Source organism: Chinchilla lanigera, unplaced genomic scaffold, assembly GCF_000276665.1.
Source record: "Chinchilla lanigera isolate Chin_1 unplaced genomic scaffold, ChiLan1.0 scaffold00028, whole genome shotgun sequence".
NCBI classification, from domain to species: domain Eukaryota; kingdom Metazoa; phylum Chordata; class Mammalia; order Rodentia; family Chinchillidae; genus Chinchilla; species Chinchilla lanigera.
In genome coordinates this window covers 3,629,813-3,654,984 of record NW_004955429.1, presented here as the reverse complement: position 1 = coordinate 3,654,984, position 25,172 = coordinate 3,629,813, and the positions used below count along the sequence as shown (strand labels likewise).

Genomic DNA, 25,172 nt, shown 5'->3' with positions numbered 1-25,172 from the left:
CACAGGGCTGGGGATTTAGCTCAGTGGCAAAGCGCCTGCCTGGCAAGCACAAGGTCGTGAGTTCGGTTCCTGGTACCGAAGAAAAACCAAAAAAAAAAAAAAACCTATACACCAAATAAAGTTTAGAAATAAATACATGACATCTGTATTTATATGTGAATGAGACTATGTTAGCATCTATTTCTAACTAAACTGATGTTTCTGTAACAGACAAAATGTGTGCTAAATAACTTCAATTTAATTGTTTTCTTCAGATATGAGACTAATGGAAAGCTGTTTGCTTGTTCTTCTCACAGCTGAATTTTTATTCCTCTTGTGGGGTGTTTATCTCTGCTATGCAGTGCGGACAGTCCCGTCAGCCTTTCATGAGCCCCGCTACATGGCCGTGGCTGTCCACAATGAGCTCATTATCTCTGCTATATTCCATACAATTAGGTAAGTCATCTACGGAGCTCGTACACAGCTGCTTTGCTTTTCTGATAAGATGCAGTTTAATTTAAATAGCAAAATTGGATAAGATACATACCGGAAAAGCTTAGGAAGGGTAGTGTTTTGTAAGTTGACTAATTTGCTATAGAAATCGCAACTGAGTAGATTTTTAAAATTTTGTTGTTCTTAGTTCTCTCTGATGTGTTGGATTTTGTCTTATTTATTTTGAAGATTGTCTCATTGTTCTTTCTGTATGACATTAAAGTACTTACGGGGTATCATGAGATATTATTTTATGTGACACAGTATGTTATAAAGATATAAAAATACACGTAAAGCATACATAGATAACCATTTTTATTCATGTTTACTGTACTGACTCATACTTTCAGGTTAAACCTATTCAAAGCGGTAGCACAAATATCCTTTTGTACTTTAGATCTACTCTGCTCCATTTTCTTCATTAAATCTGCTTTTTTTTCATCGGATTTCAAACTCAAACTAGTCCAGGTCCTTTCAGAAATAAGCAAAAAAAACTAAATCTTAAATGAATTTTAAAACTTTAGTAGTAAGGCAATACGTGGTCATTACAGAGAAATAATAAAGAAAAAGCTCAACCCCCATGATCAGACCACACAAAGATAGATATTATTAACATATTAGTATATTGCCTTTAAATATTTTGTACATATATTTATGATAGATTGTGTTTTATAGCATTCATATGGCCATAAAGGACAGAGGGATTAAATTATAAATTAACATAGTAAATGGGCAGGACACTGATTTGGGGGGATTCAATGAGAACCAAGCAATAGACAATAGTTATTAAAAAATTACAAATATGCAAAATGTCTTATTTATAGATTGATTTAACCTATATATGTCATGGTCCCAATATTTATAAAGTCCAAGAGTAAAAAGCAATAACATTTAATAATAACATTTAATAATTTAAATGAACTGGATCAATTTTACAAACTTTTTTCTTGAGTGAACTAATATTGAATAAGACTTCCAACAGGAGAAAAGGTATTTCTTGTAAATATAGTATACTTTTCTTGTTTAATAAAAATATAAAATGATATGTGCATATACACATTTATATAAATTAGAACATATTACACACTATTTATGGATTTACTTTCATTCTCACCAAACTGACAGATTATACACACAAAAAACTAGTATCAAAACATTAAGTCTAAATATGTAAATACATAGAAGGCCTGTTTCCCAGTCTGTTCTAATCTTTTACTTGTTTTTAGCATTAAGCATAAAGCAAACATTTGGGAAAGTGCAAAATTTTAAACAATCTGCTTTATTTTTAGTCTCAGTTTTCAAATATTTCTATGCTCCCAGCTTTTAGTCCTACTTTTTGTTTATTTATTTATTTTTCAAGAGTAGGAAGAATTTGTTGAGAGATAGCTTCTGTCTAAGAGAGACGGAAGGGGCCTTAAACATGAGTTTTCCCAGTCCTAATATTTTAGGAGTCGGAATACTCTTTTTTTTCAAATGTAGATTTAAAACTACTGCAAAATCCAGTTTTTCTCAAGACATTTCTGGTCAAAACCACAATTTTTAAAAAATCTGGCAGTAATTTAAAGCTGATTAATTTGACATTAACTAATGTCGGTATATGTCAAAGGTATTTTTGTTAGACTCACTGTTTTACCTAAAAATATATGAATCATTCTTTCGTCTAGGTATGCATGGCTAGCTTTCAGTTCACAAGTATTGACATTTTGGGATAGGCATTCCGAGTACATGAAAATGCTCATAGGCTATAAATTCATCTCCATTGATATAACTGTCTTTTCTAGTACTTACAAAGACTCTAACCTATTAGGATTACGTAATTTTTCCAGGATATATATTCTTTGATAATAGCCTACCTGTTTAAGGACTATTTGGACTTAAGAACCTGCCACTCAGACTTAAGACCTTTTTCCTGTATATTTGTGTACATCTTGTTTATAGAGTCTCAATGTCTTTTTTTTTGTATAGTATACCTTGTTTATATAGTAATGTAGTTTTTCCTGATTGTACTGTACTCTATTTTTATATTCTGTTATACATCACAGTGCTTCATATGAGTTATACAAATAAAAGCAAAGTCATCAAGTTGGAGTTTCCTGTAACCATTTCTTTGTTCTGAATATTGTAATTTATGTGCTATATACAACTCCTCATTTAGTGATTCAATTCATTTAAAAACTTAGCAGCAGGAACAGAACTCAGCCATTAAAGGAGGACTCTCTTTCTTTATTGCTTATATGCCTCAAAGACTTTAACTTATTACTGAGTATGATGATCCCATTATAATGCTTAAAAAGAACTCATATGACCTAGGAAAACAGACTATGTTAAAAGCATCACATCTCAGAACCAAGTGAACGTTAAGTCATATTCCAGGCATACAGGCCTGTATAAGACTATGAGTCTCACAGAGGAGTTAGAGAAGATGGTAATCTATGAAAGCCATGTGCACGTGTGCGTGTGTGTGTGTGTGTGTGTGTGTGTGTATGATACTGGGACTGAACCCAAGACCTTCACACCTAGCTACATTCTTAGCCCTCTTCTATTTTGAGACAAGGCCTCACTAAGTTGCTGAGGTTGTGTTCAAACTTGCAATTCTCCTGTCTCAGCCTCCCAAGTAGCTGGAATTACAGGCATATGCCACCACTCTTCCATCAGAAAAGCCTTTTTAATGATATGCCTGAGATATAAGCATTCAGAATTTGTGTATATGTTACAAGTCTATTTTGTTTGCATTTCCAGTAACATGGGAAAGTAACTATTTTGGGTAATGCCTGAGCTTCCTTTTTAGCTTAATGCTCAAAGGACAAGAGCTGTGAAAACTAGGGACAAATCTCCTTGATGATAGTTTTGTTTTAAAATTAATACCATATATTTAGCAAAATCATCATAAATATAGTATAATACAGGTATAAAATCAGTATGTTTCTCTTTTAGACATTCATGTATATTTGTTCATGATTAGGATGTCATGGACATTTTCTTAGGCTCTTAACTTTTTAAATCTATCCAACTAAAATTCTAATTCAACTAAAATTCTAATTCTCTAATTCAAAATGCAAAAAAATCTCATTTGTAGCTTATGAATAAATGGTAAATTGGAAAAAACTAAAGGATATAATTGCTAAAAAAGACCTTTATAAAAACTACTCTTAGTTTCTTCATAAGGTTAAGTTTTTAAAACAGAGCTTTGGTTTGTACATTCACCTACTGATTTACCAGAAACTAGTCCAAAATTACTAGAGTAAGTGTTGGTGCTGAATTATTTCTCCCCAACTTGGAACACAGCTTTACAAGTTGCTCAGTAAGCTAAAATTGTAAATATTACATTTTAAATTACTTAAGACAATTTGATAATTTTAAACCACTAAAATTTTTATTTCAAAACATACAACTTACAAACCATTAGCATATAATTATATCCATGATATTATTTAGCATTTAAACTTCTGGGATCATCATTCTTTTTTTCTTAATTTTAATTAATGCTTTTAAATAAAGAATATTAGAGTCAAGATTTATTTGGATGTGACTTATAATCCAAATTTGGCCTCTAACCACTATGTATATAAAATTGTCTTCATTTTAGTTAATGTCAATTCAGTCTTTGTTTTCCAGAATCAGTTTACATACATATCAGTAATCGTTGGAACTCCAGTACATTTTATGTGTTTATACTTTCTGACTGTTAATGTCATAACAGCATTCATTTCTTAGGAATGCAAGGAAAGTTATTTAAACCATTATTCTTGTATGATGAAAAGATATGCTGTAGAAACACACGTTTGTTTCTTTTGCACAATTCACTGAAGAAAAGAAATTCCAGATAGCCTAGTGTTTTAAGTAAAAACGCTTGATCTTGAATTGCTAACTTAGGTGATTTTCATTTCAGATTTGTTCTTGCTGCAAGACTTCAGTCTGACTGGATGTTGATGCTCTATTTTGCACACACTCATTTGACTGTGACAGTCACCACTGGGCTGCTTTTGATTCCAAAGGTATTCTTCCAGTTTTCTATTTTTATTGCAAGACAATTGTTTTGAAAGAGCATAGAATTGTTTTTCCTTTAAAACAATTGGGTAATATAGGCAAAGAAAGTGTGAAAGTTTGCCTGACATTTTAAAAAATTTTAAAACTCCTCCCTGAGGAAACTGATTGTTTTTGTCTTTGTTGGGGGGTGGTTATTTATTATTTTATCTTAAATAATATTAAATTCCTTAATTTATAGTAAAATCCATGATCTGTTTCAGTCCTCTTCCACATATTTTGATATCTATGTAGGTTTCAGTTATGGCTTCAGAATGGCATTCACTATAGGTATAAACTCAAGGTCGATTTTAAAAAATACTGTTCTAAGTGTCCTTCTGTTTATCATAGTCCAAGAAGTCCTGTGTTTAAAACATTCAAAGTGGACTTATATAAGTAGAAATAAACAATCACAATATTAGGTAAAGAAGAATACCAATACTGATTGCTTCTCACAAGAACTTATCAAGGCAGCTTAATGAAGTGGAGAAGAATGGACCAGGACTCCAAAAACAGAGAGTTAAACTCACCCTTTACCATAAAGTAGCTGTGTACTATAATAGGCAAGACTTGGTCTAAGTTTCAGTTTTCCCTCTATGACATAATAGCAGTAAAGTTGCTTGGAATACAAATTAATAGTATTGGAGTTTGGGGAAAAAAACATATTACATGAATTAGAGCATTATCAATATCTGCCTCTTTTATGTATAGAACATAGGATTAGAACAGTATACGTCTCACTAGTGCCACACAGCATAGCGTTAACATTGTTGCACCAAGAGTTGTGATTTCTTTTCTTTCACTCCAGGCTTCAACTCAACTTTCACAGGAAAATGAAATGTTGAGATTCAGCCTGATTGAAAAGGACAAACATTTATAAATAAACAAAATACCTATTTTATCCCTTAATTGAATTACATTAATGAGCCAGAATTTTCATAGCTTAATATAACAATTTGTCTTAAGTATTTAAAAACGTTGTATAATTGATTCATTAGATATATGGATACTCAAAGTCTTCATTCAATAAATTTTTATTGAGTTCCAAAGAGAATTTAAAATGTGCAGTTCCAAAGAGAATTTAAAACATACAAAAACCTTGCACATGAATGCACAGAGCAACATTATTTATAATAATCAAAAGTAAAAATAACTGAATGTTCATTAACTTATAAATTCATAACTAAATATGATATAGTCATACAATGGGTTATTATTTGTCAATTACAAGGAATGAAATACTGATAAATACTGTAATTGGACAAACCTTAACAACATTATGCCAAATGAAAAACCCAGAAATAAAAGGCCATATAATGTATAATTCCTGTTTTGTGAAATACCCAGCAGAAGCAAATCTATGGAGACAGAAAGTAGATTAGTGGCTGCCATAGAGGGGAAAAGGAATTAAAATGATAGTTAATGAGTGTGAGGTTTCTCTTTCAGGTGGGAAAATATTCTGAAATTAAGTAGTGGTCATGGTTGCATAACCTTGTAAATATACTAACAAACACTGAATGGTACTTGCATTATATTTCAATGAAAGTCTATACAAATATTATTGAGGGGCTTTGCTAGACACTATTGTATATCTTTAGAACATGAGTAATGAGCAGACAAAAATTTGTGGTCTTGTGCTACTTATGTTCAGAAGATAGGATAGGGCAACTGCTGAGATAAAGAAGATAAATATTTAAAATAGTATTTTGGACAAAGCCTTAGGGAAAAATAATATAGCAGAAAGTAAATATCTAGTACACAATTTTTTCTGTTGTTTGATTTGTTTTGTGCTTCTGGGGATCCAACCCATATTCTTAAGCATATATTCTACCACTAGCTACATCCTGAGCCCTAGACTCTGTTTCTTTAGCTCATGGTTATCGCTAAGATTTTTCCCAAGAAAACTAATTCCATTATTAACAGTGACCTCCAGATTGTTTAACTAGTAGCACATGAGATTTTCTTACTTTATCATATCATTTGTAGCTTTAAGTTCATAACACCAGTAGCTCTCACTGATGTAGATGGTAGAGAGAAAGAAAGATTTACAGATTTTGTGCTTTTTGAGTCAGTGCTAATTACAAAACATACATTATTACTTATATAGAAAATTTCTGTTTCACATATTATTCCATATACATATTCACCTGGCAAGCTCAATTCTACAGTAGAAGCTGACACTAAAACATCTTATAGCATCAAAAAATTTTTCGCTTAATTAAAAAAATAGTAATTGAGTTAACCCTAAACTAGAAGAGAATCCATGTCCTCTAAGTTATTGCCTCAATTTTCATAGATTTGGTTTGCATATTGTTTAAAATGCAACTAGATTCTTTTGATTCTCCTTGTTTTCCATCATTTATCAATTCATTTCCTGATTTCTCCACTTTAAACAGAATAGAGGGGCTGGGGATTTAGCTCAGCGGCACAGTGCCTGCCCAACAATTGCAAGGTCGTGAGTTCAATCCCCAGTACCAGAAAAAAAATTTTAAAAATAAATAAATAAACAGAATAAAGAAGAGCACACAAAACAAAGTGATTCAAAAGACCACAAGAGTGCTCGCTTCCACAGCATATATAAAAAAGATCATAAGAAAATAATAAAAATGTGTGGAAGGAAGCAGAGCTTGAGAGTAAGGAAGAGCTTGAGAAGAAGTCTGTTATTTCAGAGATTCTTTCCATCCTTGCATTGACATCGTCCAGCTCATAGGCAGAGAAGACCTCTGCACTCCAGAGGGGTCCCAGGTCTTGTTCAAAATCTCACTGACAGACTTGAGACTGAGACTGGTCATATATTCTGTTCACTGATTTTTGAAACTAACATTTTTAGAGCTATATGTCAGAGCCTGAATAGCACATTCCTGTCAGCAGGATTACTTGTGCCCACAGATGAATTGCATCTTCACCAACGTGAAGTGAAATGATGACACAAGATAGACACCACTTCTAAGAAAAAAATCCCTCAAATGCCTGCAGGTCTAACGTGCTCCTCTTGGAGAGCATTTCTTGAGGTTTTTCTGTATGTTTTTATTTTCAAAACACAAACACCTCATGGAAGAATAGTGCTGCAGTGGAAGATAATGGTGGAATCCTGGAAAAGAAACAAGGGTGAAATGTGGAGTCAAAGAGGGAAAAGTCCAAATATTGCCCTCCTATGAGCTCTAGTGCGCAGCACAGAAAGACAGTGCGAACCATTGGATGGTGTCTGGTGAAATGATGTTAACACTAGAATCTTTAGAAAATTATTAAGCTGTATCTTACAATGGGGGAATGCCTATGGCTCATATTAAATATCTCTTGCAGTTTTCACATTCAAGCAATAATCCACGGGATGATATTGCTACAGAGGCTTATGAGGATGAGCTAGATATGGGCCGGTCTGGATCCTATCTGAACAGCAGTATCAATTCAGCCTGGAGTGAGCACAGTTTGGATCCAGAAGACATTCGGGTAATGCCTGTGTATCTGCTTTTCCAGTTCAGATTAGGCCCACTCGGGTATCAATACAGGCATGTGTGTGTGTGTATGTGTGTGGGTGTGTGGGTGTAAAAGGACTTGTGTTTTGTGAACATGCATTAAGAAAGAGAATGCACGTTTGTGTGTGACCTGAAGATATCAACCCTGAGTTAATCCAGTGCTGAAATGTATAATGATGATACAAAGCAAAATGCAGAAGATATTTCAGCTCTTACAATAACCTGGGCCAATCTGATAGTCTTGATTAATGTATTGATAATCTTGATTGATGTTCATAATGATGAACTGGTTTTACAAGTTGCATAATATGAGTTTATGGCATTTTGCTAATAGAAAGGAAGGATATACCTGTGAACTAAGAAGCAGATCTTTTAAAATAATCCATAACAGCATACAAGCACATAAAGACAAAAGATGCATTTTAGTAGTCTAGGAACTGTTGTTCTAAACCTAACTCAACATCAGGTATAACTTCATCAATGATTACATGACACTTCTGACACTGTGTGGGGTTATGTTTCACCAACAGTCAATAGTCTCTGTATATTTTATGGTTCTGTCTCAGTATGGTCCAAGCAAGTTGAAAGTTCAGTCCTTGCCTCATGAAGCAAGAGTGGAATGCATCAGTTCATGTCTTAACGTTCAAACATAGAATAATTAGAAAATAAGCATAAGGAAAACACTGATGTAGGCAGATGTTAAGAAAAACTATAGAACTTCTGCTTATTGGATTCGAATACTATTCATTAATATTATCTGGCTAAAACATGCAGTTATACACCTTTTTGAATTTGCTTTTGTTCTGGCAGGATGAGCTGAAGAAACTTTATGCCCAATTAGAAATATATAAAAGGAAGAAGATGATCACAAATAATCCCCACCTCCAGAAAAAGCGGTGCTCAAAGAAGGGCTTAGGCCGTTCCATCATGAGGCGCATCACTGAGATCCCAGAGACTGTCAGCAGGCAGTGCTCCAAAGAGGACAAAGACCTTGCAGACCATAGCACAACCAAAAGCACAGCCCTCATCAGGAAGAACCCCCCAGAGTCTTCAGGAAACACCGGGAGACCCAAGGAAGAGTCCCTAAAAAATCGAGTCTTTTCACTCAAGAAATCCCACAGCACTTATGACCACGTGAGAGATCAAACCGAAGAGTCCAGTAGCCTACCAACAGAAAGCCAGGAGGAGGAGGCTACTGAAAATTCCACACTGGAATCCCTTTCAAGTAAAAAACTGGTGCAAAAGCTTAAAGAGGACAGCGAGGCCGAGTCCACGGAGTCCGTGCCTTTGGTGTGTAAGTCAGCAAGCGCTCACAACCTCAGCTCTGAGAAGAAACCCGGGCACCCACGAACCTCTATGTTACAAAAGTCTCTGAGTGTCATAGCAAGCGCCAAGGAGAAGACTCTTGGGTTAGCTGGGAAAACCCAAGCTGCCAGTGCAGAAGAGCGTGCTAAACCCCAGAGAGCTCTGCTGAAAGATAGAGAGCCCAACAGGAAGCGCTCGAATTCAGACAACACAGAGACAAAAGATTATGCACCACAAAACTCCAATCCTGTGGAGGAGCCAAGGAAGCCTCAGAAATCTGGGATTATGAAGCAACAAAGGGTCAACCCTGCCACTGCCAACACTGACCTGAGCCCAGGCACCACCCGGATGAAGGACAACTTTGATATTGGGGAAGTGTGCCCTTGGGAGATGTATGACCTGACGCCTGGTCCTGTGCCTTCAGAATCAAAATCTCAAAAACACGTATCTATTGCAGCTTCTGAAATGGAGAAAAACCCAACGTTTTCCTTAAAGGAGAAATCTCACCACAAGCCTAAGGCAGCTGAAGGATGTCAGCAGTCCAATCAGAAGGGCATAGATAAGGCTGAAGTCTGCCCTTGGGAGAACCAAGGTCAGTCCCTATTTGAAGATGAGAAGCATTTGGTTTTGAAAACTCCAGTCCTCCCAGGGAGAGCCAAAGACGAGAATGCAGGTCCACATTATACAGCTAATATGAGTACTGGGCAATATGAAGAACTACCCCCCAAAATCGTAGCATCAAAAGTAGAGAATGAAAATCTCAACCCAATGGGAGACCAGGAATCAAAGACATTACCTTCTGTGGAAAATGTTCCTGGCTCCTACAGCTCTAGTAATAATTTCCAACAACCTTTAATATCACGTGCTGAGGTGTGTCCTTGGGAGTTTGAGACCCCAGAACAACCAAATGCTGAAAGAAGTGTAGCTTTACCTGTCTCTTCTGCTTTAAATGCAAATAAGACAGCAGGGCCTCAGAAATAAGAGGTCTGGGACACCTTTAGAGAATAGTATCCCCAGGAAGAAAAAAGAAGGAAATGCCAAATTCAAAATACAACAGGAAATCTAAAAATCAAAAGCTCCCCAAGGTATTTCATCATTTAAGTGAGGTCTGACAGTGAAGAAAGGTTGAAGTCATGGTCTGGAGAGGGCCAGAATGCATGTGAATGCTATCACAGTGCAGAAGTCAGACTTCGGCCAAGAAAGTCACACCCCAGGCAGCACAGGGAAAATATTCCGATTCTGCGTGTTTAAGGGGAATCACCCTCAATGTTTGCCTCTGATCGATTTTTATCCATGGGGCTTTGAAGATCCAAAGAAACACAAGCCAGGAGACACAAAAGACATGATGTTTTACAAAGAAGAAAGAGGGATAGGTATACATGACTGAAGTTCCAAGTCCCTGACTGAAAAGAACTTACTTTACCTATTTAACCTTGACAGCACTAATTTAATGCATCCTCAAAAGTATCTTTTTTATTAATGGTAGCCCTCACTTTCTTATGTTCCAGTGTACTATTGTGTCTCATATCCAAGCATTCCAGATTGTATAATTTTTGCAAATAACTTTGATATCATGTGACACAACTCATTTATGCAATCTGTAGCTACTCGATTGTTTTTGCAACTTACAGAAAACCTGCTATCTATCAACTTCAGTTGGTCCTTGAAGTATAGTAAGCTTTCTCTGGCTTAGGAAGCCATCACTGTTATGATAAAAAACTTTTAGTTTGGGCTGTGGTTTATATATTGTGAATTTGAATTTGACCCATCATTTCACACCATAGTTTGTTATACTGTCTTAATTAGGGTTTTTATACCAGTTGAGTTTCTTGTTTTGCACTTCTTGTTAGGACTCAGAGGCTTTATTACTACTGGAGATTAAGTGGTCCTACTTAGTCATGTGTCTCAATAAGTTAAGGACAACTTATCCATTGTTTGTTCAAAGTAAAAGATAGATCATTCCAATCGTCCCTTTGAACTCTTTCAGTATTTCATACTTAGCAGCATTTCCTAAGGAAAAAGCTAAGAGTGAGAAAAATATACTGTACATTACCATTGGAAGGGGAAGACTCTAGGAATGACAGAATTATAGCACTACTACAGATCCAGAAAATTTGCCTTTCAAAATGAAGACAGAAAGGTAGCTCCTAATAGCACTTTCAAGGGATTATTTTTTTAAAAGAGAAAAAAATAATGATAGCATCAAGATCATTGTATGGATATATTTTTATTATGTATACTGAAAATATGATATTTTAAATTACCTTAAGCTATTTATTCTCATAAACTTTTATTCATTGCTTCAACTAGAGGTAGAGTTTGCTGGGCTCAAATCCCAAAGAGGTTTTATAACCTAATTTACTGAAAGCCTATAAGGTGGCGTGGGTTCTTCATTCTCCCAAGCACTGGAAAACTTATAAGTCTTGCAAAATGTTATTGCAAGCCACTTTACTCAAAATGTAAAGGGAAAGATTTATTTGCAAGGCAAAATAGCCCTCGAAGCATATCTCATAAAACTTATTGCATTCCACGCTGATCTCTTGGCATGAAAATCCTAAACTGCTGACCTAGCCCTACTGGTGTGATCATGCAGTGAGATTTCTAACCTAAGTCTCATTTTATTTAAAGATGTACTGCTTTAAAAGATAGAGCCCAGACTTCCATTTTTCTCACTCTCAATACTGCAGTATCAATTGCCTATTTTTCCAGGGCATTTCCAGCCTAAATAACTGTTCTTTTGTTTCATGAGCAGTGAGGAGAACATGCTAGGATGGTTAAAGATGGACAAAAGGAGTCAGAATGTGGATACGAGGCTATTCTTAGAGAATATTATTCCCAGTCAAAGGTAAAAACAAAATTCTGCATATCCATCATCCAACAGTTTTCTCAGTGATTTTTCTTCAGGAGTAAGCGAACACTTCGCCATTTTGCAAAGCTGTGTATAAATCTTCCTCACCCATTTGCTTGCCCTATGCATTTCTCAGGTTGGTGGGGTAGGTTTGAAAAGCTATAGAAATTCTATTTACAAGTGTTGCCTTCATTTCTTTCTGCCATCCCTTCCTTTACAGTCGAGGCCTATCCACTTGGTGACCTTAGAATACTACTTTAGGTATATTTGTGAATTTAGTTTAGAGTTCCTAGATCCACACACTTGTTTCACTTATGTCTGAGAGCTGTTAGCACTTGATTCACTTTTCAGAATTCAACAGTCAAGCATCAGTGAATTTTATTGCACTTCAGGATGATCCTGATAGGGATGTGACTTATAGAAGAATTGCCAAATTATACCTTAGCAACATTCTACAGTCCATAGATTATTCTCCACCAGCATAAATCGGTGAGAATGACTAGGGTCTTTCCTAGAGTTTCATTGCCAGTACTTATCACCAAGAGAAGTCAGAATGTACAATTCTGGAGGTTATTATCCCAAGCTGATAACAAGAAAGTAACTAAACACTATTAAGGTCTTGCAAACATTTGCTAGGTTGTCCTTCCCAATGCATGTGCAGGCTGCATCCTGTCCTTGTTTTTGAGCCAGGGTTTATAAATAGGTAGATTTATATCCATCTTAATAGAACTGTATATTTTATGCAAGAATTAAATGCTTTATGATATGAATCCTAACTCAACCCATTGTAAACTTCGGTGGCAATACGGATTTGAAACTTGACAGTTCTCTTGTATTTGCTTCCTAGGTTTCTGCATGCAAGTGATGACAGGTAGGACTGAGTAAACACTGCCTTTTGACTTCTAGCATTTAGCAACCGAGAGTTGTAGAGTCAACAAAGCTGTAAGTCTCTTCACTTAACCTGTGGTTCTTCTGAAACTATTATCTGAAACCTACAGCATCCCACCATGAAATATTTGGTAAATTTCTGTTGTGACGTGTGGCAGCATGTAAATAATTGTAACTTCTCTGCAATAAAACATATTTATATGAAAGTGATCTGTAGTGATGTGTGAGTTGTTCATCTACCAGAAATCGAGTTATTTTATTCAGTCCTCCTTAGGAGGTTTCACATAAATCTTTAGCTTTGTTATCCTTATGCACATATATCTTCTTATTACCCATCTTCAGAAGTAAGAGGTTAGCCAAACGTAATCCCAAACATACAGATAATCATTTGTTTCAAATAAAACCTGTTAGGACTACTGCTTTGGATTTAAGAAAGCTCTGCTTAAAGGGAAATTAGTTCAGCTGCTTTTCATTTGTTTGTTTCCTCAGTATACATACCAGGCTATCTGCTAAACAGTGATGATACAAAGATAAAAATACTTGAGGAACACTTAGGCCTAGAAGAGTAGCCAGTCACTGGTACGATAATACACAGATGAATGTAGCTGAGCCAAGGGGTCAAGAAAGGTTTAATAGAGAGATCGAGTTCACCGGGGTTAAATTCTACAAAGGCATTAGGGATGGAAGGGAGAATGTGAGGCCAAAAGGTAAATGTGCACAGCTTTGCATGAACGCTTCGGTTAGCTACAGCTTTATCCCAGTGGGTGCTATCAAAAAGCTTTAAGCAGGGGCAGAATCAAGCCTTATATTGGAAGGATCATTTGAGGAGCATCCCAGAAATTGATGAAAGTGAAAGAGACTAGAGACAGGTGGACCAGTTAGAACACTAGTGTGAGTGTCATGGTAAGGAAGATGAGGGCCTGAGGAGGAGAAGGATTTTGTTCCTCTAATCAGAATCACATCTCCAAATAGTGTTTTGCTTTATTATACTCATGTGAGGAGAGGAAAAACAGAATCATTACATTGTGGCTAATTTCAGAAACTTTAAAAGCCCTCTCTGAAGACTGGTAGACTTCATACCATCCTCTCATAAGAAATATGTAGAATAGGAGCCCATGTGTGTGCTATGGAAAACCTTGAAACTAGACTGGGAAAGGGAAGGATTACTAAAGGGCTCACTGCAGGGTAGACTTCATTTTCTACCTGAAGTGATAGTTCTTGGAGTCACCTCCAGAAAGAGAAGCAGGAGTGGTAACAGGACCGAGGGGGAAAGTGCATCTTCCACCATATCCCTGCACCCTCTTTCCCTAAATGAGGCAGAGCCACTGCCCTTTCCCATGTGCTCACACCATTCTGCACTCCATATTGTGGGCACCCTATGAATAGAATTCTTATGAAGTCTGTGGCTACAGCTCGGTGAACTACCCTAATGCGCTAACCAAAGAGTACTTGGAGACGAACAGGCATGAGAGTCAAGTCGACTGCATACTCATGTGACAAGGAAGATAGTCTTTTAGTTATTGGTGAAATTGCTTCACTGACGGCTGTATTATTTTTTTCATTTATACTCATAGTGTTAGTCATTGTTATTTTGTTGTAAATTTGTAATCTTTCTTTTAAAAATGCCTCAGGGAAGTACTCCTATCAGAAATGTAGTTTCTTACACAAGCAAAAGTAATAATGCAGGGCTGGGGGTACAGCTCAATGGCACAAGTGCCTGCTTGGCAAGTGCAAGGTCCTGAGTTCGATTCCCAGTAGCCAAAAAAAAAAAAAGTAATAATGCAAATCTATTGCTCTGAAATACTGCAAGTTAGTTAAGATTTTCTTTATTTCCATTTAATCCATTCTTTTCTCCTGAATAGTTACAAAGACAGAAATAATGTCTTTCTAATTTTGACTATTTTTTCCTCAAACATTTATTTCTAGGAAAGCACAAGAGCCAAGTTCAAGCCCATTGTATGTCTAATTCCGTGTTAACTGGTTAGAAGGCAGATAATGAAATGCATGAATCGGTTCATAATTTCCCTCTCTTTTCCTGTGATGTGGAAATAGTACATTGCCAGAAACAGAACAATCTGATCAAATGAAAATGGAAAATGAGAGCTAAATAGGAAAATGTCTGTGCGGCCCAGTACTCACAATCTTAGAAAGAAAAATAAATTACATACAAATAAAAGACTCATGACAGTGCTTGAAGAACATGCTCCAATTTCAATTCAACCAGCAATAGAAAAGGGAAAAATATCCTCTTTTGTACACATGATAGAAATATTATAGTTTTCCCCAGACATACCCCGGGATTTTATTCTTCCGTGCCTTTTGTATTAGCTCTTTAATGCACCTCAAATTCTTTCCCTCCTTCTCACCATCACCTTATGTCCGTTTCAATACTAGAGTGATAATATACTTTCCTGTACAAAAAAAAACTTTTGAGAGTAAAAGTGCAGTATTAAAATTCACACCTGGATAACAGTGTAAAATGGGCTATGCCAGGCAACTGGGGTTTGGTACCAATGCCTGTTTCCTGTGTGGAACCTTTCCCAGTGTCCCACGTCAAACGGATTCCTGTCACCTCTGAGCTCACTTGAGAAACGGCTTAAGATTCTTACTGACCAATTTGCAATCTACTTTCACACTTCTCTGTATCAGCTCTAGAGTGAGAGCTTCTTGACAGCCAGTTTCTTTCATTCATTGATATATCCTCAATCTCAAACTATGTGCTTTTCCTTGAGTTCAATACATAGTCGCCAAATTGTAATTGTTGACTACTAGTCAACAAAGTACATTTGAAGAGAAAGAGAAATCCTTGCCAAACTTCTAAGACTGAAGAATTAAGTGATGCTCCATGGAAATTTTTGTGAATCCTGGAAAATCCATGGATTATGACTAAATCACATTAATTCTAACTCTCCAGTTTCATAACGTAAGTACTGATTTGCCATCAGTAGGAAAAAAGATGCCTAAAATTCAGACCATGGCCCATTTTTTCAGAGCTATAAAAGATATTCCCATATGTCATAAAAAGTAAGAAGTTTTTAATGAGGCTATAAGAACTTGCTTCTAGTTATTTGAATACTTCTTGGAAAATAAGGTATTGGCGAGCTCTGTATAAAATACCCACATAAAGATAGATTCTCGTGCTAGACTGCCAAGTTTCTCAGAAATGAAATCTTTAGCTTGAATAAATATTGATATTTGACTCACTTTTGAATATCCTATCCATGTTCATGATTTGGGTTACATAGATTATATAGAAGTAATCACTTTATCTGTGCATAAAAGTGTTCCATGTGTGAACCAAAACATATAAGATACATGTAAATGTATATACACATATGTACATTGTTAGTGATTGGGAAAATATATATATAGTGCCGATATTGAAAGGTAACAAAAATATTTTCTTCCCTTTACATGTTAAAGATTAGTAGCTATAGGCATATATGGCAAATAATTTAACTCATGAATTTATCCCTTTGCTACTTCTAATAATTGTTATATGCAACAAATCGCAGAACTGGGATTACTGATGTTACTCAGACCAAAATCAGTATCAGAAGAGTGTAAATAAATAAGGGTTGGGTCAGAGTCAAAGGATGGCCCGTAAAGGAACTACTTTGTTACCAGTGAGGAAACTATAAATAAAGATGCTCAAGATGACCGCGTTCAAAAACTCAGTTTCAGAACCATCTGAATAAGAGTCAGCGAGTTGTCCTAGAACCTTTATCTGGAGCATTGGAAAGCTAAGAAAGACTGTTACCCAAGCACACACAGACACTGACCCTTATACCTCTCCTAGGTAAGAGGCAGGAGAATCATGTGTTTCTCTACTCTGGCTCCGCCCAGCCTGTGCAGTTAGTTGAAGCCATGCACTCTTCCCAACGACTGGCAACCCATGAGGCACAGGAGAGCCAGAGCAAGTCACTCTTCTCCTGCTCTTTGCACCCATTTGCTTTCATTCCCTCTCTGTGTCTTTCAATGATTAAGTTTGAAAACATATGCAAACCATGTAAAAGTGTATAGAACCAAATACTGTAAAGACACATTTTTAAAAGCCATGTGGAATTTGGAAGATACTGCATAGCTCTTTTATAACATGCACAGAATGGTAAATAGTGCCAGAATGGAGCAGTGGGTGGAAAAGCAAGAAGTCCAAGGTCTGATTCTGAAATGTGTCAGCAGGTATGTAGTATTGGGAAAATTTCTTCCTGTGTTTACCTTTCTTACCTCAATGAAAAGAGGTTTAAATTAGATGATATCTCAGGACCCTGCAGTTGTACGACTAACATTGTGTGTGTGTGTGTGTGTGTGTGTGTGTGTGTGTGTGTGTGTGTCTGTCTGTCTGTCTGTCTGTCTAAGTGCTTTCACTTTGAATTAAATTGCTTGGCTAGAATGAATAGAGCTAAGCAACCACTTCCCACCTAGTGAACACCTGACACGTTTAAAATCAGCTAGGGAAAGAAGTCACACATATGGAAAGGGGCACAGTGTGAACAGTCTTCAAGCCCCTTTATTTTGGATGTACTTTGTACAAAGATATATTTATAGTTTCCCGAAATTCTCAGGGGAAAATTCTGAGAAATTTATTTCAAAAAGTAAAAGGAAGCTACAGTCGGATCTGAATCAGAAGAAGCCGGAGAAATTTTCTTTCTGGATCCTGTTCTTTGCTTAGTCTCTCACTATGACAGTTCTGCATTTTCAAGCTGAAGTGGCTGTGAATACCCTTCATGTACCATTGAAAACTGGGGCAAGATGTTGTTGGAAAACTGTTTTAAATGAAGTTATTTATAATCTTATTTTTGGTACTGGGAGTCGAACTCAGGACCTTGCAATTGCTAGGCAAGCGCTTGGGCCGCTGAGCTACATTCCCAGCCCAAGTTCTTTATAATCGTAAAGGTGAATAGAATCAAATATCATAGGTATGTAACTTTATGTAGTAAATTTTATGGATAATTAAGCCAGAGAAAGTCAATTTTGTATGACAAATGCTTACCCTGCCAAACCATATTCTATTCTGGTGATTCATTTAATGCCAAATTGGAGAAGAGAACATTGTTAATAATCAGAAATAGCCTAAATAGTGCTCACTTCAGCAGTGCATACACTAAAAAGAAATAGCCTAAATAACACAAACCACACATTACATTTTTATTTCTTCACCTTATTGTTAGCAATTTTCCTACTATATTTAAACATGAAAAATATAACACCAATTTAAAATTGATTTCGTTTTCCTGAAACTTGGCTCATTGCATGAATATTATTATATCCCATTGCTTCTCTGTACACTAAAAAGACAACTTTTTTCCCAAGTCACACAAATACCTGATGGGTCCCTTTGCATTATATTTCACGGTATATTTCCTGCTGTTGTGTAATCTCTGCTTAACTTAAGAAATTCTTACTATTCTTTGATTTAAAAAAAAACATAAAATATTGGGAATGGAACAAGGATGATCCACTGTGAGCTTGCACTGCATAAGCAATGAGTTTGGCTCTCCCTAAAGAAAAGGAAAATATTTGTAGCAGGCAGCTTATATAAGGAGATTAAATTTACAGTGAAAGTTTTATTTTTCTTGAAATTCCATTTTTGTTTCCAACTGAAATTAATGAATCCCAAGCTTCTGAACTATTTGGCTTGAAACCAGAATGCATATAATGCCATACTTAGACTAGCGTGCATATCAGAGAGATACTGAGCTGACACTGAACTTCATGGCTTCTTCCAGAAGACAGCTGTGAATGAGCAGGATTCAGGTGCAGGTAGTTTGTCCTTTTCCATAAAGCAGATGGGTATCTAAGAATAGGATGGCGGACAGCAGGAGTACAGCTAATGGCAAGAACAGAAGGTGGCACGGCCAACGTTAAGCAAAAACTTGATTTGACAATCATAGGAAAGGACCCAGCTGAAACCCATATGCTCTGTCTTGTGTTCAAGCTCTAGGAGGCCAGTAGGTTGAGTCTATCTCAGACAATGACTTCAGTGTTACTAGGCGCAATGAGGGTTGTGCTACCTCCCACTGGCGGCGCCAGTCCTACACTCCAAACCCAGGCTTCGGGCAGCTGGGGCGATTCCAGCAACAAGAAATTCTAATTTCATCCTCAAGTAATAGCTGCTATTAACATGAAAAAAACCATGCTATAAAATGAAAAATCAATTAGTTCCTTTTAGTTTTAAATGATTTGAAGTTTTGAATTATATTTCCTGTGTTTGCATTTAACTGTATTGACAGGGCCTGTAGGTAAATCCACTGTTATTTTCTACTTCTTGCTAATTTAATCCTGGCATTTTAGCTGGACATAGAGGACTAACATAAACTATATTAAACAGTCTCTTTTGCTGTGAGGTGTAACCAAAAAATGACTAAGCTCTGTTAAATAAGATATAAGCAGAAATGTTTATGTAACTTCCAGGAACTGCCCTTAAAGGTGATCAAGATATCTATTACTCGGTTTTTTTTTTTGTTTTTTTATTTATTTTTTTTTTTTTTGGTTTTTCTCCGGTACCGGAAACCGAACTCACGACCTTGCGCTTGCCAGGCAGACGCTTTGCCCGTGAGCTAAATCTCCAGCCCTAAGGTATCTGTTATTCTACCTCTGTTTGTTCCTGGCAACTGCAGTTCTAATAGCAGTGCTGTATCTTGATATGAAATCTGCACATTGAAGGTAACAGGAAACAAAACAGAAGGATACTGGTCCCTTATCATCATACCACTCCTGAACTACTTTCCTAACGATTTAGAATCCGTGAGAGAAAACTGAACTTTTGTTTTTAAAAGTGCTTTACTTTGTTTTGGCACATGAAGCTGAACTTAACTAATTCACCTGCACATCCAGTATTTACTGGGCCCTCAGCCACAGATCTTTCCTCTTGGGCCTCCTTCCCTTCTATTTGGTCAAAATAGATTTCTCATTTTAATTTAATTGTGAGACTGCATATAAAGTTACAGCTTTCTGTATTAATTTCAGTAAATCTGGGGAGACTTTTTTTCTTTAGAACAATATACTACAGACGATCTTTTCCTAAGGAAACACCTATTATTTTCTCCAGTGTAAAATAAACTTACTATTTAATCTTACTCCTTTATGGTTTAACAGAGAAAGTGTTCAGATTCCTGATTTTTATTTTATTGAAATTTCCACTGTGGGGATAACCATATACATTGAAGGACAGAAGAGATTGTATTCCTGTTCCCTCCTTGGAAGTCCTATACCTCCCAATTGCTGTGTGGCTTACAGCGACTTTCCACCAGCAGACACACTTCCTGTAACATATGATTGCCCCTGTGACTTGCTTTAAACACTGAAATGTGATCAAAAGGGGCACACACTATGTCTGTCTGAGCAGCAGTTTTAATCATGCTGTACGCTCTATCACAAGAATGTAAATCTAGGAGACAGTAAATTGGCTGACCTCCTATGCCCAATATGAGTTCAGACTAAGTTCATTCATATTTCTGTTCCTTGTCATACCGGCTTCTGCAACCTGCAACACAGGCGAGAAGACACAGTGTGTAAAATGTTGCAGACAAAATGTAACAAGAGTGAGACAGAAACTTTCTTCATTGCAACTCACTGAAATACACAAGGTATTTGTATTAACCATAACCTAAAGAAAGCTGCCTGATACAAAGATTGGTACCAAAAATCCATACACTTCTGTAGCAGCAGAAATCCAACACTGACTTGAGGACCAGTCAAGAAATGTCAAGAAAACTGTAACTAGAAGTTGACATTTTTAGCTGCATAATATTTGATGAGAGTGTTGCTTGCAATAAACTTGAAAAAGAAACTATGTCCTTAATGACTTCCAACAAAAACTGGGAAAGATGAAAGTTGGCATTTAGAGCTGGTAAACTATTGGCTGAATCTGACAAGGTGCTTTAAGAAAGAGATGAACTCAGAAAAAAAAGTGGACGCTTTTTATTTCTCAACTCCAACTGGTAAAATTTCAATTAAAATGTTGTAAGCCAAAGGGCCAATTCAGTCTTAGCCTCACTGCAAAGATCTAAGATTCAATTGACTTTGCCCCAAATAAATCCCTTCAGCTGAATAAAGTGTCTCATGAAAACATAATTAAGATCATATTTCTCTCACAGAAGCCCAATAAGATCAATATATCAGTCAATTAATCTGAAGAAAAAAAGCCTACCTGAAAAATAATTGCATGTGTGATGTGTTAGTGGGCATTTATTTGTTGTAAGCAAATAACTGAGGAAAACAAATTACAAAAGATTTATTTTGACTCATGATTTCTGAGGTTTCAGTCCATGGTCAGCCAGCTCCATTGCTTTAGACCTGTAGCGAAGCAGGAACATCCCGGTGAAAGGGCATAGTGGAGCGAGTAGATTATGTCAGGGCAACCAAAAAGCAGAAAAAAGAGAAAAAATCATAGAGAAAGAATCCAGGGACAAGATAAAAACCTTTTCATGGCACACTCCCAGTGACTTACTTTTTCCAACTGGAACTAACCTCCTTATAGTCCGTTATAGAAAGCCTTTCCTGGTCCTCATCATGGCCGAGGAAGTGTGTATTAGTAATCTCGTGAAAAGTTATTGGAATTCTAGCGAGTCAATCCCAATCTACCACATCCAGTGCAATTTACTGTGAGAATAAAAATATCAAGACATATTTGTAGTTATGGGAAGTGAAGGGGTCCTAAGTCCAGCCATGATGATGGCTATTAGGAACAAAGGCCTCAACCCAAGGCTGAAGCCAGGTTTTATTCATGAAGAAGGGAGTGGCTTGAGGATGAGTGGCTCTGAGAACCATGGAAAGTAGGTGAGTGCCATGAGCTGGGCTAGGTAGGAGGCCTGAAATCACCTCCGCAAATGCAGAGAGAAGGATCTGCAGAAAGAGTAATCTGCATAACACAGCTGAGATAGTATCTAATGTTTTGGGGTCTGTGCTTCAGCTCTGATGTGTAATGTTTGAAGCCCCAGAAAGTCATACCCTCTATCCCAAACTTCAATCCCAGCCTACATCATGGAGCACTGGCTCACACATCCCACATCATCTCGGTTCACTCAAGGGAACAACTGGGATCTGGGGAAACATGTCTGCCATCTCCAAAGATTACCATTAGCACCTTGGCTAGATCAATATGCATTATTTAAAGCCAATTGAAGGAATAAAGAAAAGTCCTAGCCAGGTCTTCACATATCAAAACATGGAAGTAGGGTCAGGCTCGGACAAAATGGAGCCAATTGCTCCTTTTTCAAGGAGAGTCACCTGGGTGGTCCTCACACATTCTGCTACTAACTCATCAATGGATATATCCATTACCAAGGTCGGTGCCCTCGTGACCCAACCTCTTCTCTAGACTCCATTTCTAAGCAATGCTGTGTTAGAGACTGAGCCCACAGTACATGACTCTTTAAGGGATGTTTTATATTCAAACCACAAAAATTGTTTCTGAGCCATGATGATAAATATGGCCCATATAGATATAAAATAAATAAAAAGCTAAATGCATTTTTGCAAAAACAATTTTCAGGTTAAAAACAAAACAGTTTTGTAATTTACTAACCAGCCTTTAAAAGAGAAAAGGACATTATTAATTATACTGAGGCAATAGCCATAAGCCATACATTCTTGGAAAACCAGAACATATAACTACCCTAAGAAAAGAGACTACACTGGTTTGAGATAAAAAGGACCATTGGTCCCTCAGCCTTTTATGTGCAAGAAGAAACCTGATTCACCTCCAAAAATGAATGTTCTCCAAAGCCATATGCAGGTGTGGCCAAGGAGAATATGAAGAAGGAAGGCCGGCCCAGAAGGTCAAGCCAAACACGAAGTATACTGGATTGGGAAGCTGCTTTCAGGGCATAGAACCAGTCTCTTCAAGAAACACTCCTTCTCCTGGGGTAGAAAAATGCTATCTGGTGTGATTTCATGACTGCCATCGGCTCATGGTTCCATGTGCCCTGCCATATCACAGCCTTACCTTTGAGGGTGGTCACCCTTCCCCACGCCATGGTTGTTTCCTGGGTGTATGAGGGTAGGAGGAAGTAATGATTTGTCTTTTTAGTTCAGTGCACCACACAGATCAAGAAAAATTTTGTCTGGAGTCAGTAAGGTGATTCTCAGGATGGCATGATACGAGGACAGACTTTGAGCGTGGTACAGTAACTAATGAGAACTCACAGAATCTTCGCTGGAGAAGAGGTGAGTATATTTTACTTAATGAAAGGAGATAACAAATTGGGCTTAGAGACTGTGCCATTCTTCCCATCTTGGGTGCTTCCTCTGCAGCAGCATCATACATACATCCTAAACCAGTGGCATGGGGATTGCAGGGCCTTCCTAGGAGGAAAGTGGTCCCTTTCCTGTAAATTCGCACAAGCAGAGCTTTAGGAGTCTTCATACGGTTGTGGTTTGCTTGTTCTCTCTCTGCCATAAGAATAGCAAGTGCTAAATTGAGACTTCTCCATTGGCCTAGATCTCAGAATAAAGCAGGCTCCTGGAGCAGAGCCAAGCAGAGCCCAGCAAAACCACAGCTGTTCTACAACCAACAATATGACATGAGCAAAACAGAAAAATTGCCTTTTGCACCACTAAAAATGTAGGGTTGTTTGTTACCACAGCCCAACCTGGTGAAAACTGACGACACTGAAATTCGTTTGATTCATTGACACAACTGTAGCCTAAATTTTATCCTTTTATCCCTTGCTTTGGAAACTTTAGCCATGTAAGTTTCTGTGTGTATGGCTGGGGGTGGAGGGATTCTGTGAACAGGGTAATTACTGAGGAGAAAAATGGTCTTTGGCACCATTCATCCTGTTAAAGAGGAATCTATTCTTCAAAGACTCTGTATCATAATTCCATTCTATCTATTGCTCAAAGGTGATAAATGTCTCTAACGTTCACCTTAATTTAGATTTTGAATTTGCTCTTAGAATGTACCTGTGGGGTCAGGTACTATGGAAGCCAATGATATAAATCAGGACCTCCTTGTGAGTGATCTTCCCAATGGGGGACTTTGTGTACAGAGAAAATTTTAATTTTACAAGGGCAGGTCAGACAGAAAGAAATTGCAAGCTGAAGTAATCTGTCTCTCATGATGTTTCCTTTTGTTTCTTGGAGAGCATTGTGTACTCTGTTACTGTGACACTGAGATCATTAGACACTGAATTGAATTTTCTGAGTAGATTTAACCAACTTACCTGAATGGCCTCACTATCATAAAATTGGCATTGCAGTGAAATTCATGAACTGCAAAACAATGGCGAGGGGTAATTTTGAAGCCCAGGTTTCTGTGCCTCTACTTTTTTTTCTATTTCTGGTAATCGGACCCACGGCAATCTCACTGAGCTACATCCTCAGCTCTTTTTTATTTTGCGTTGTACGTGTCAGTTAGACAGGAATGTCAACTTGATTGGCTCTGGGATCTACCCAGGGGACAGGTGGGGCACACTTCTAGTATGTCTGGATGGGTCACAGAGGCACAACCTTGGGTCTATGTCTGGTGCCTCACCCCGTCTTCTCTAGCTTTGTTCCCCTCCTCTGCCTCCCAGACACCATAAACTGAGCAGGTTTGCCCCACCGTGCCCTTATTTCATGATATTCCTGCCTTCGAGCCACATGAACATGGGTTGGATCCTCTTAAAATGTAAGCCGAATTAAATCTCTCCTCCACTAAACTATATGTGTGAGGTACTGTATCAAGCAACAGAATTTTGCTAAATCTCTGAGCTGGCCAGGCTGGGCTTCAACTTTTAACCCTCCTGTCTTAGCATCACAAAGAGGTAGGATTACAGGTATTGTGCCACCATGTTGAGCTTATCTCTACATGTTTTATTCCTTGGCCCAAGATAGTCATTCCATGTTTAGGCTTTCTTATGATACAACATTAATGCAATTTACTGGTATGATTTTAATGACATATGCTTGATCCTGAACTGATGCAGGGAGATGATAAGGCACCATTTCTGCTGCCTCATTAGTCCTGATAATACAATCAGGTACAGTGCTTGGCTCTAAGTGGTAGTCTAAGGTCTAGGGTAGCAATTTCTCAAGAATACTTCTTTCAAGTTTCCACAATCGAGAATCTAAGGTGAAATCCAGAAGAGAAATAAGCATCTGTTTATCATAAGGGTATAGATATAATTTTTCTTTGAGATAGTTAAGATCAGCATTTGAGTTGGTAATTTCAGTCT

At 37.2% G+C, this 25,172-nt stretch overlaps 1 protein-coding gene across 1 annotated transcript in view; it reads left to right on the top strand.

The window, feature by feature from the left end:
• Window positions 1-13,221, top strand: part of Gpr158 (G protein-coupled receptor 158) — a 412,097-nt gene extending 398,876 nt beyond the window's left edge. Inside the window, exons 8-11 of the mRNA XM_005386897.1 lie at window positions 297-435; window positions 4,361-4,466; window positions 7,798-7,944; window positions 8,781-13,221. Of these exons, the coding sequence (XP_005386954.1) occupies window positions 297-435; window positions 4,361-4,466; window positions 7,798-7,944; window positions 8,781-10,256 (1,868 nt within the window). The 3' untranslated portion in view covers window positions 10,257-13,221. The remainder of the gene's footprint in view (window positions 1-296; window positions 436-4,360; window positions 4,467-7,797; window positions 7,945-8,780) is intronic.
• Window positions 13,222-25,172: the final 11,951 nt, after the last annotated feature.